Source organism: Kogia breviceps, chromosome 4 (assembly GCF_026419965.1).
Source record: "Kogia breviceps isolate mKogBre1 chromosome 4, mKogBre1 haplotype 1, whole genome shotgun sequence".
Classification (NCBI taxonomy): Eukaryota; Metazoa; Chordata; class Mammalia; order Artiodactyla; family Physeteridae; genus Kogia; species Kogia breviceps.
The window spans coordinates 132,612,080-132,624,683 of NC_081313.1; the positions used below are offsets into that span (position 1 = coordinate 132,612,080).

General features: G+C 40.5%; 1 protein-coding gene across 5 annotated transcripts in view; it reads right to left on the reverse strand.

The window, feature by feature from the left end:
* The window catches only part of THOC3 (THO complex subunit 3), a 113,840-nt gene extending 101,536 nt beyond the window's left edge, over positions 1–12,304 (reverse strand). For 4 of the 5 annotated variants that reach the window (XR_010840283.1, XR_010840286.1, XR_010840284.1 and 1 more), the window contains exons 1-5: positions 11,912–12,236; positions 10,961–11,117; positions 9,317–9,521; positions 5,828–5,989; positions 5,608–5,708 (exon numbers count right to left, since the gene is read on the reverse strand). Coding sequence is in view for 1 of the 5 variants with exons in the window: in XM_059060167.2 (XP_058916150.1) it covers positions 3,008–3,171; positions 5,608–5,708; positions 5,828–5,989; positions 9,317–9,521; positions 10,961–11,117; positions 11,912–12,178 (1,056 nt within the window). In the remaining 4 variants the exon portion in view is untranslated. Of the gene's footprint in view, positions 1–2,628; positions 3,172–5,607; positions 5,709–5,827; positions 5,990–9,316; positions 9,522–10,960; positions 11,118–11,911 lie in introns of those variants that run through there. The other variant, XM_059060167.2, reaches the window with a different exon arrangement.
* Between the last annotated feature and the right edge of the window lie 300 nt (positions 12,305–12,604).

The following is a 12,604-nucleotide window of genomic DNA, read 5'->3' on the forward strand; positions in this document are numbered from 1 at the left end:
GATAAAAACTCTCCAGAAAGTGGGCATAGAGGGAACCTACCTCAACATAATAAAGGCCACATACAACAAACCCATAGCAAACATCATTCTCAATGGAGAAAAACTAAGATCAGGAACAAGACAAAGATGTCCACTCACCACTTTTATTCAACATAGTTTTGGAAGTCCTAGCCATGGCAGCCAGAGAAGAAAAAGAAATAAAAGGAATACAAATTTGCTGGGTGTGTGGGGGTGGAGGTGTGATGAATTGGGCCATTGGGATTGACATGCATACACTGATGTGTATAAAATTGATGACTAATAAGAACTTGCTGTATAAAAAAATAAATAAAATTCAAAAAAAAGAATACAAATTGGAAAAGAAGTAAAAAAACTGTCACTGTTTACAGATGACATGATACTATACATAGAGAATCCTAAAGATGCCACCAGAAAACTACTAGAGCTAATCAATGAATTTGGTAAATTTGCAGGATACAAAATTAATGCACAGAAATCTCTTGCATTCTTATACAGTAATGACGAAAAATCTGAAAGAGAAATTAAGGAAACTCTCCCATTCACCATTGCAACAAAAAGAATAAAATACCTAGGAATAAACCTACCTAAGGAGAAAAAAGATCTGTATGCAGAAAACGATAAGACACTGATGAAAGAAATTAAAGATTATACCAACAGATGGAGAGATATACCATGTTCTTGGATTGGAAGAATCAATATTGTGAAAATGACTATACTACCCAAAAGAATCTACAGATCCAATGCAATCCCTATCAAATTACCAATGGCATTTTTTACAGAACTAGAACAAAAAATCTTAAAATTTGTATGGAGACACAAAAGACCCCAAATAGCTAAGGCGGTCTTGAGGGAAAATAATGGAGCTGGAGGAATCAGACTCCCTGACTTCAGACTATACTACAAAGCTACAGTAATCAAGACAATATGGTACTGGCACAAAAACAGAAACATAGATCAACGGAACAGGATAGAAATCCCAGTGATAAACCCATGCACCTATGGTCAACTAATCTATGACAAAGGAGGCAAGGATATACAATGGATAAAAGACAGTTTCTTCAATACGTGGTGGGGGAAAACTGGACACCTATATGTAAAAGAATGAATTTAGAATACTCCCTAACACCATACACAAAACTAAACTCAAAATGCATTAGAGGCCTTCCCTGGTGCCGCAGTGGTTGAAAGTCCGCCTGCTGATGCAGGGGACACGGGTTCATGCCCTGGTCCAGGAAGATCCCGCATGCCGCGGAGCGGCTAGGCCCATGAGCCATGGCTGCTGAGCCTGTGCATCCAGAGCCTGTGCTCTGCAACGGGAGAGGCCACAACAGTGAGAGGCCAACATACTGCAAAAAAAAAAAGAAAAAAATATGCATTAGAGACCTAAATGTAAGACTGGACACTGTAAAACTCTTAGAGGAAAACATAGGAAGAACTTTGACATAAATCACAGCAAGATCTTTTTTGATCCACTTCCTAGAGTAATGGAAATAAAAACAAAAATAAACAAATGGGACCTAATGAAACTTCAAAGCTTTTGCACAGCAAAGGAAACTACAAACAAGACGAAAAGACAACCCTCAGAATGGGAGAAAATATTTGCAAATGAATCAAAAGACAAAGGATTAATCTCCAAAATATATAAACAGCCCATGCAGCTCAATATTAAAAAAACAAACAACACAATCCAAAAATGGGCAAAAGACCTAAATAGACATTTCTCCAAAGAAGACATACAGATGGCCAAGAAGCATATGAAAAGCTGCTCAACATCATTAATTACTGGAGAAATGCAAATCAAAACTACAATGAGTTATCACCTCACACTATTTACAATGGGCATCATCCAAAAATCTACAAAAAACAAAACGCTGGAGAGGGTGTGGAGAAAAGGGAACCCTCTTGAACTGTTGGTGGGAATGTAACTTGATACAGCCACTATGGAGAACAGTATGCAGGTTCCTTAAAAAACTAAAAATAGAACTACCATACAACCCAGTAATCCCACTACTGGGCATATAGCCAGAGAAAACCATAATTCAAAAAGACACATGCACCCCAATGTTCACTGCAGCACTATTTACAATAGCCAGGTCATGGAAGCAACCTAAATGCCCATCGACAGACAAATGGATAAAGAAGATGTGGTACATATATACAATAGAATATTACTCAGCCATAAAAAGGAATGAAATTGGGTTATCTGTAGAGACGTGGATGGATATAGAGACTGTCATACAGAGTGAAGTAAGTCAGAAAGAGAAAAACAAATATTGTATATTAACGCAGATATGTGGAACCTAGAAATATGGTACAGATGAACCGGTTTGCAGGGCAGAAATTGAGACACAGATGTAGAGAACAAACATATGGACACCAAAGGGGCAAAGTGGCAGGGGGTGGTCTTGTGATGAATTGGGAGATTGGGACTGACATGTATACACTAATATGTATAAAATGGATAACTAAGAACCTGCTGTATAAAAAAATAAGTAAAATAAAATTTTTTTAAAAATAAGAAAATAATGATAATGTTACCATAATTTTTAAAGTCCTAGAAGTCCCATAATTAAAAAGTCAGTTTTATTAAATGCTCAATTCTCAACAGTAAATGTATTTCTTTTTTATTATAAAAAATCTCCATCCCCGTCTCACCCTTCCTCACCCACCCCTTCAAACTCGGTGGCAAGCAGAAGCAAGCCCAACAAAGTCCACCATATCCCCAAAGGCAGAAAGACAGGAGGTCCTCACAGGACAAGGTATGCTGGTGTCATCACTGCAGAGCCCTCCTGCAGGGGGCAAGGAACGGGAACAGCTACCATAACAAATACGAAGTAAACTGGAATGGGCAGCCTGACAAAAGACTTGTATAATTTATACCAATTTATAAATACTTAAGGTGCCCACCAACTCCAAGAGAACAGACCAAACTAACTATATAATGGAAGCCTCTGCCTGGGCTTCCTCCATACATCAGGTCCCCCTATCATGAATCATTAGGAAGCCCAAAAAGTTTCACAGTTCCAGCTTCCCGACTGCTGTCATATTTGCCATCTTTGTCATCACAGGCAAATGCCAGCAGAGGCCTTTTAGGGTGCCAAGCCACGGTGAAGGTAGGGGACTCACACTGTACCTCCCACAGCTTGTCTCCTATAAAAATCAATATAGAGAAACCAATCAATACATTAATAATAAGAGACCATACTCATTAAGTACTTACCTACATCAAATCATTTAACCTGCTTAATAACCCTATAGGATAAGTACAATTACTACCCTATTTTGCAGAGAACACTGAGGCGCAGAGGGGTCACGAGGCAGTGGGTGGCAGAGCAGGATGTGAACGCAGGCCAGTTAACTTAAGAGCTTGTGCTCTGAACCCAATTCCACCCTTCCTGAAAAAACAACAGCAGCTGTTTATTGAGCACCCCTTATGAATCAGATGGATTATACTTTATCTTAATAAAGTATAATGACAATCCAGCAAGGCAAGTAATGATTTTAAACTCCATTTTATAAAGAAACAGGTGACTGAACAGTTAAGTCACACCTCAAGGAAGCAGCAGGGAAAAAAAAAAGGGAAACAGCAGAGTTTCAGGAAGTTTCAGGAAGAAACAGGAAGTCAGCCTGTTTCCAAAGCCACAGATCTTTCTACTAAACCACAATGACCTGCAAAGAGATTTCTTTTTCCAAAAATTTTTTCTTCCTACTTGTGGAAATTAAACATAATTTTTCCAAAGCCATTTTTTTTTAGTCCTGCTTAACTTTTTTTCAACCTTAGAGTTAAGATTAATGTAGTAAAACGTGCACAGTGTGGTGCTGATTTAAAAATGCATGATACACTGAATTATACACTTCAAACTCATCAACTATATGGTATGTGAACTGTATTTGAATAAAGCTGTTTATATATATATATATATAAATATATACACACATATGCATATATACATATGTGTGTGTATGAAGAAAAAGATTTTTTTATTGAAGTATAGTTGATTTACAATACTGTGTTAGTTTCAGGTGTAGAGCATGTACAGCAAAGTGATTTAGTTTTGTTTTGTTTTGTTTCTTTTTTTGTCAGATCACTTTCCATTACAAGTTATTACAAGGTATTGAATATAGTTCCCTGCAGTACACAGTGAATCCATGTTGCTTATTTATTTTACATAGAGTATTTTGTATCTGTTAATCCCATACTCCTAATTTATCCCTCCCCCGACTCCCTTTCCCCTTTAGCAAACCATAAGTTTGTTTTCTATGTCCGTGAGTCTGTTTCTGCTTTGTATATAGTTGTTTCTTTTCTTTAAGTAATCTATTTCAGGGACAGTTAACTGCTCTTCATAATGCTAGGATCTGGCAATCTGTAGCCACATGTCTGAGCAAATTTCTGTGTTACACAGACATAAAAAATGGTGTCGGAGGCTGCTACTCCCCTTCCATTTCCCTTTCGGCCTTTAATTCCATGCATGCGTCGCTGCTGAGAGTAAACACTGCAATAACCCTTCTGTAAGGAAGTTTGGTTCCTGACAAGATGTGAGCAGTTTGGACTCAGCAATCCCAATTCAATGGTTTACCCAAAAGGATGACTACATAAGTAAAATGGTACTCATCAAAGAATCATTTATAATGGTGTAAAGACCAGAAGCCATCTAAGAGTGGGGTAGCTTAGGTATATACTGGTATAACCAATGGAATTCTAAATCCCATTAAAAACAGCAGTAGAGCTCAACAGCCACCGCCATGTAAAAGCTGTAAGATCCTACAGGTGAGGAGGGAGGGCCCCGGAGCAGCAGGAGAGCATTCCTCCATCACATGAACACGAGGGGACATGAAGGAGCTGCATGTCTGGATGGCTGGACAATGCTCACCAAAATGCTATCAAGAGTGGCACTCTTTAAATCGTGGAATGTCAAGCTTTTTACTTTCTTTGAAGTTTTCTATATAGTTTGAATTCTTTTAATAAAGTATCATGTATTTCCAAAAACAATAAAGCTACGTTAAAAAATAAATCTGGAGAAATTCTTTTGTAAAATGAATACTCACCTCTCATTTTTCTATTTTCAAGTTCTGTTTTGTTGCTTTTTAAAACAAATCACATCTATTTTAATAATTTCTTAAATTATAAAATGTATATATGTATTTTTTAAGTCCACATATAGGCAAAAGATAGAAATATCCCGCAATGCTAAAAGAGGTTGTATTTAAAGGGTGGGATCATTCATTCATTCATTCATCCATCTATTTATTCATTCATTCTTCTCCATTTCTGTATTTTAAAAATTCTGCTATAATGGAAGAATTAAAACTGAATAAAATGCAAAATATTTTCTTTAATCACTCTCTTTCAGACCTGCCCCTTTCTTTCCTAACTCTTTGCTCCCTCCATTACCTGACTACAATAGTCATAATAAACAAACTTGCCTTAAGGAGTTTGTGCTAATGCTGGCATTTATGCTAATACCCATTTATGCTAATGCTGGCAAAGTAGTAATGAGCAGAGATGAAAACACATGACAGGAGAAGGCCTGAAGGCCAGAAATGAAAGACAGAGGAGTCTCATTAAGGTACTGAGGGTATAGTTACCTGTCTCTACTTCAGCAATGTCGATGAAATGATCTTCCGATGCCGACGCCAGCATTTTCCCATCATGGCTAAAACTGAGGGTCCTCACAGGCCAATCCAGCCTATAACAGAGTAGACAGAGGAGACATTAAAATAACCCAGTGAGAGAAGGGCCCAGTTTCACCCAACATGACATAAAACGAATTTATCTAACAAGGAAAGTGCTGGCAGAGTTGCTTACCTGGAAAAGCACCGAACACACACTAACTCATCTACATCCCAGAGGCTGACCAAAGCATCTGCGCTTCCTGTAGCAAAATACTTCCCCATGGGGTCAAACTTGATACAGATGCAGTTGGATGGATGGGCGTTGATAGACTGCACAGGCTTCAGCTCTGGGTAGCTGAGAAACAAGAAAGACAGCAATCAAACTGGGGGAAGAGGACCATGGTACTAAGATGTTAAGAGGAAACACTAAGAAGAAAATGGAAGTAAGACAACAGAACAAATATCAAAGACTGGAATTTCAAAACAACTTTCCTGAAATAAAAAGATGTCAAACAATATACTGAAACACCACATACCTGAGAATATGAACCCAGACTAACCAACATGAAGATGTATGGTAGTAAAATTACTGGACTTTAAATTAGATTGCCATCAGACTTTTTGACAGTTAACACTTTATGCGGAAAGAAAATGGAGTAACATACTTAAGATACACCAGCAAGAATATATGAATTGAAATTTTTAAATCTAGCAAAACTATTAATTATAAAAAGTTCAAATAATAAGCACAGGGCTTCCCAGGTGGCGCAGTGGTTGAGAGTCTGCCTGCCGATGCAGGGGACACGGGTTCGTGCCCCGGTCCGGGAGGATCCCATGTGCCGTGGAGTGGCTGGGCCCGTGAGCCATGGCCGCTGAGCCTGTGCATCCAGAGCCTGTACCCCTCAACGGGAGAGGCCACAACAGTGAGAGGCCCGCGTACCGCAAAAAATAATAATAATAATAAATAAGCACAATATAATAAAGTATCTTAAAGTTTTAGAAGTATATAAGCTATAATAAGTATGAACTCAGGGAATCTTGTTCCCCTGAACTCTTCCTGAGGAATCAAAACTGGAAAATGAGTTTTGACAATCAATGACTAGAGATGTACCAGACTTACCAGGCTGGTAATGAGCATTAAATATGTAGCTTCTTGTGGAAATTATATGTTTAAGGTATAATATGTAATAGCTGTATAATCTGACAATATATAGTATTAACTATTATTTTTAATGGAGGAAGAATGAGGAAAGCATATTCAAAAAGCAAAATTTACTATTTTAAGCAATCAGATTGGTGGTGGTGGTGCTAGTATTGTTACTCTGAAATATCTGTATGTGTAACAAGGGATGAAAGTAATAAGCAACCACGGGATATTCAAATTCTATTATCCCCTGCATCTCTGAGAACCAGAACACTCAGTTTGGAAGGAAAGAGATTTTAACTGGAAGTTATCAGTATCAATTCACAAAGTATTTTATCTTTATGGTATATACAATATATATACTTCTTAACTCTGTCCACTGGAAAGGTCTAGAAACAGTCAACCCAACAATATGGACATTCCTAGCTCCAATATTATTTTCTAGTAAAAGAATCCAGGAATTCTGAGAATTTTCTGATTAAAGAATTGAGGCAGGAAAAATACAAGATGAACCTGGCATATCTTGTCATACCAGAAAGCAAGAAACTGAAGACTAATAGGATTATGTCAAAAAAAAAAAAGACTCAGGAACCAATTTGAAGAGGATCCCACTTGCCAAAAATAAGATAATTTGAGCTTCAATAAGGATAATGATTACAATAAACTGAAACACTTCTACCACGCTTAAATCCTTAAGTCCACAATGATTCTTTTTTATTTAAAAAACCCTAGCTGATCATCTTTGGAGGTGATAGAGAACTAATTCATTACCTAATGACAAAAGGAAAGAATCAAGCATTTATCCTACCTTCTCTAAATGAACTATATTCCTGGGTAACCAAACAGATGAGAGGAAATGTCTCTTAAATTCCAACAAATAAGCAAGCATTTGGAATCAGCAAAATCCAGACTGGGACAAGCTCCACAGGTTAACAGCCTGCTTTTTCAACAGCTAAGTTCTAATAAGTAAAAGAAAGGGATGGAGGGGGACTCCGCAGTTTAGCTGACTTAAAAGGCATATCAAACTTTTTTAAGTGGGCAAAATTAGAGTATCTAGAGATGCACACTTGGTGGCTAAAACTACAAAGAAATATTATAAAAATCAAGACAGTGTATTGGGGGGAGGGAGTTTTGATTAGGAAGGACAAAGCCCATGGCAAGACTTCTGAGGTGGCCAGCAAAGTACTATATCTTGACCTGGTGGGGTTACACAGGTGTTAAGCATATAATAGTTCATTAAGCTATACATTTATATTTTGTGGTTTTCTATATGTTTTATTTTCTAATAAAAAAGCTTAAAAAAAAAACCACTGCCTACAGAATAAAGTTCAAGTTGCTATGCATAGAATTCCAGACCCAAATAACCTGGTCTCAAATTATACTTCAGCTTTATCTTCCCGTTTCAGGATATCTCTCTTCAGACGCCTTATCTGCCACCACTCCCAGCAACCCTGATCTACCAACTACTCTCTAAATAAATCATGCTAATTCTCACTTGTTTTGTCCATTGTGCAGTTCCCTTTTGCTGATTCTTAAAATTCAACTAATCTTTCACGGTCAAGCTCAGAAGCTGCCTCCTTCAACCCCCAACTCCCACAATCAATATAAGTTTCTTTCCTTGGGATTCTACAGCAAACTCCCAGCCTCTCACACAGAGCCTATTTCATTCTGCCTTGCATTGCTCACCCAAGATAACAGAAAGAACAGAATCAGACAGATCTCAATTTCAATTCCATAGTTTCATTCATTTAGAGAATATTCACAGATCCTAATTTTGTGTAGCAGATACTGGGCTAGGCACTAGGGATTCAACAGTAAACAAGTTAAATACAGTCCCTACCTTCTTGGAGTTTACAGTCTAATGGAAGATACAGAGAAGTAAACATGCAATTATAATGTAGAATAAGAAATGCTTCCAACAGGAAGTACACAAGATAAGTTTCTAACCTTGGGGGTGAAGATGGCTTCCCTGGAGGGGAAGTGATATTTAAGTGGAGACTTTAAGGGTATGAATTAGCTATAATTCCAAGTGAATCCAGTTCTAGTGCTCACCAGCTGACTAGTGACTCTGAGTCCCTGATCCTCATCTGTGAAATGGGAAGCACACCATCGACTCCCTAGGATTTCTCTGAGGACTCAGTAAAATATAAGGTGCCTTGTTCAAAGGTGCTCAAGAGAGGTTAGAATTCTTTATTACTACAGTTGAACCTTGAACAAGAACATTAGGGGTGCCAATTCTCTGCACAGTCAAAAATCTACATATAACTTAGTTGGTCCTCCGTATCCACAGTTCCTCTGTATCCAAGGTTCCACATCCCAGATTCAACCAACCCCGGATCAGGTAGACTGTAATATTTGCTCTTGAAAAAAATCCACATATAAGTGGACCTGAGCAGTTCAAATCCATGTTGTTCAAAGGTCAACTGTATTAGTCCATTTGGGTCCTTCAGGATAGACTCATATCTAATTCACCTTGGTATCCACCACAGCACCCAGTGCAAAAAGATATGACAGTCCCTTAAGCTAGAACCCCCTCACCTGAGTATGTTGATACAACCATTGCCATTTGTCAGGAAGAACATGTTATTGTCATTGTTCCAGGAGATTTCATTGACCTCAAACTTGAACTGCTCCTCCGCTTTGGAACGATGTGTCTTGGCATCAATGAACGTCACCACATCATCCTTGTTGCCTACAGCAATGGTCTGTCCATCGGGACTCCAGCAGATATTGATGTTCTCCCCTGGGAACCCACATATAATCAGCAAGATAATGTTAGCCCATAATCCTCCAGAAGTTTATTTTGTTATCATAGAAAAACTAGAGCTATCACCAGAGCTCATTCACTAAGGTCCTTGTCAACAGAAGGGAACTACCACTTACAGATCAACTGGGAGCCCAGCACATTCACCTACAAATTTCCCCCTCTAGTTCTCACGTTTCTCTAAGGGACATTTTTTCCCCCATTTTACAGATGAAAAAATGGAAAAGAAATGAGCCAGTGTCAAAGCTGTGAAGTTAACAGAGCCAAGATCTAAACCCAGACTCGACACCAAAGCCTCTAACTCTCTTACACCAGCACTCTTACACCAGCACTTACACCAGCACTTCCCAAAGTCCAGTCATTCACATGCCATTTTCATAATTTTTGTACTATCCATGTAACAGCTATACTTTTCTTCATTCAAGATTTTTATTAAAATTGACTCCCCAAATTTTTACTTAAATAGCTTCACTTCAGCAATAAATTCTATGAGCTAGTTCTTTTTTTCTAGTAGGCATTAAAATATATACACAATCAGTTTTTAATGTTCATCCATATACCACCTAAATCACTCACATATCACCAGCTGTCTAGTTGGGGAAACCACATCATTCCACCTCCAGGTACAAGTCTTGCCAACAAAGTCCAGTAGCCCACACTGAATACATCAATTAAAAATTTCATCAACTTTACTGATTCTAAGATACATATTTTTTCACACTTTATTACCTATAATGTATCTTAGAATGCATCAGGATACATCTCAAAATTTTCGGCATATCATGACTATATGATAAATAAAACTTTATTTTCTTTCCTAATGGTCCATAAAATACTGATGCATCTTATAATCAATAACATCTTAGTCAATAAAATTTAATAAAGGGCCTCAAGGTTTATAAGGTAATATGTGGTGAAGAACAGTCTGTAAATGTACTGCACAACTTCCAGGTCATTTTCTCCCAGACCATCAAAGCCATTTATTCCAAGATCAGCCATTCTAGCCTATCAGCAGTTTCCCAAATTCTCCATTCCTTTGCACATGCTGTTCCCTGCTAGAGCTGCCCACCCAATGCACCCTGACCACTAAATCTATATGGCTACCCTAAGAGTTTGCTCAAATTCTGTGAGGCCCTCCCTATCTCCCCCAGGCAGACTTAAACATTTCCATTCTGGGTATCCACTTTGTAGACCTCTCGGTTATAGGATAACCATGTCATATTACGTTAATTTTTTTTTTATATACACATGTCTCTCTCCCTGCACTAAACCCTAAGATCCTTGGAGCTGGAAACTGTCTTATTCAGCTCATGATGTCCCATACCTACGGGGTCATGCACAAAGAAGATACTTGAAAAATGCTTGTTGAATGACTATAAGTGGCTTATCTTCCTAGTGCCCACTCTCTGAATGGTCACCTTTAGTGTTCACAGTGGCAATGCATTTTGTAGTCCTCACATCCCAGATGCGAATGGTTTTGTCTCCAGATGCAGTAACAAAGAGATCAGGATTACTTGGATGCCAACAGAGCTGGTCCACACTATCCCCATGTCCCCGATAATTGTTCTCTTTGACCTAAAAGAACAGAATACAGATGTCACTTCACCCATATGTACCTGCCTCCCCATGTAACTTCTTAACCTTATTTAAACCGAGCTATCTTGTGACCAACAAAAGTTTGTGTAATTAGAGAGTCGAATCCTTCCAAGCCTCTTCCCCCAAACTCTTTCCAATATCCTCCCTCCTTTCCTCCCCAATCAGTCTGAACTGTTCTGAGGATGGGTTCCACATCAATGCCCTTACTCTTTTGCTCTCCCTGGCCTTCCTCCTTCCTTCTGGTTTTCTACCCTTACTCTGCCACCAAGGGGTCCCAACCCACCTGCTCATTGCCACGGAGGCCCTATCATTTTCAGAGAGGCCCTCCTTACCACCAGTGAGCCCACCACCACTGCCCCTAGCCCCCCCCGAACCACACAATTCCTCCTACCACTCTCCCACACCCCCACCATCCTCCTCACCGCCCATCCATCCATCCTCCTCACCCCTGCTCTTCACTATGCCCGCACCGCGACTCCCCGTTCATCATCACACCTCCTTACAACTACACTCCCTACACACCGCCACCTCCCCTAACCACCAGTCCTCCTCTCCATCATCCCCATTTTCACCCCCTACCACCCCAGCCTGTTCACCCCCTCCTCACCCTCACACTCCTCTGTCTCGCATCACACACGCCCCTCATCTCCACACCCCTTCACCCTCCTCCCCTCTCCTCACCTCCACACTCCTCTACCCCGTTCTCTCCTTGCCACCACACCTCGCTTTACCACAGCCCTTCTCCCTAGCCTGGGCCTCCTCTAGCGGCTCACCAACCGGTCCTTCTCCAGCAGGAAGACGCTGGCCGTCTTGTCGAAGGACCCCGAGGCCAGGCGACGCCCGTCGCAGCTCCAGGCCACCGAGTGCACCTTGGCGCTGTGCGCCGGAAACTCGCGCGTCTTGCTGTGGCCGCGGAACAGCTCCTGCATCCCGAGCACGTAGCGCGTCGGGCCGCTGGTCACTGAGCACCAGGGAGCCATCGAGCCAGGACCGCTCTGGCCCAGCGCCGAGGGCCCCATGGACGCCGCGGGGATCGCCATGCCGAACTCCCGGGCACCGACCGGGTTGACTCTGCCCTGCCGCCGCCGCCGCCGCCGCCGCCGCACGCATGCGCGCAGGAGAGCGCCCACTCTTCCGCGCAGCCGCACTGTGGACCACCCAGAAGGGACTACAAGTCCCAGCCTGCAGCGCGCGCCCGCCTTTGCCTTTTCAAATAGTCATGGTTCCACTTTAAGTTTCCTTTACAAATAACGGTTAGGTTTTTAGGGTCTTTATTTTCCCCTTACCTACTACTTGGTATATATATATTTTATCCCTGTTTAATCGAAGAAATAAACCAACGCAATTCTTCTAAACCTCCGTTCGCCGTCAGTCAGAAACACCTTTTTTCTAGGGTTGCTCCCCACCTGTCATCCACCTCCCTTAGAGCTGAAGGCTCTCAGTTTCTTGCTGGAGAAGGATCAGCT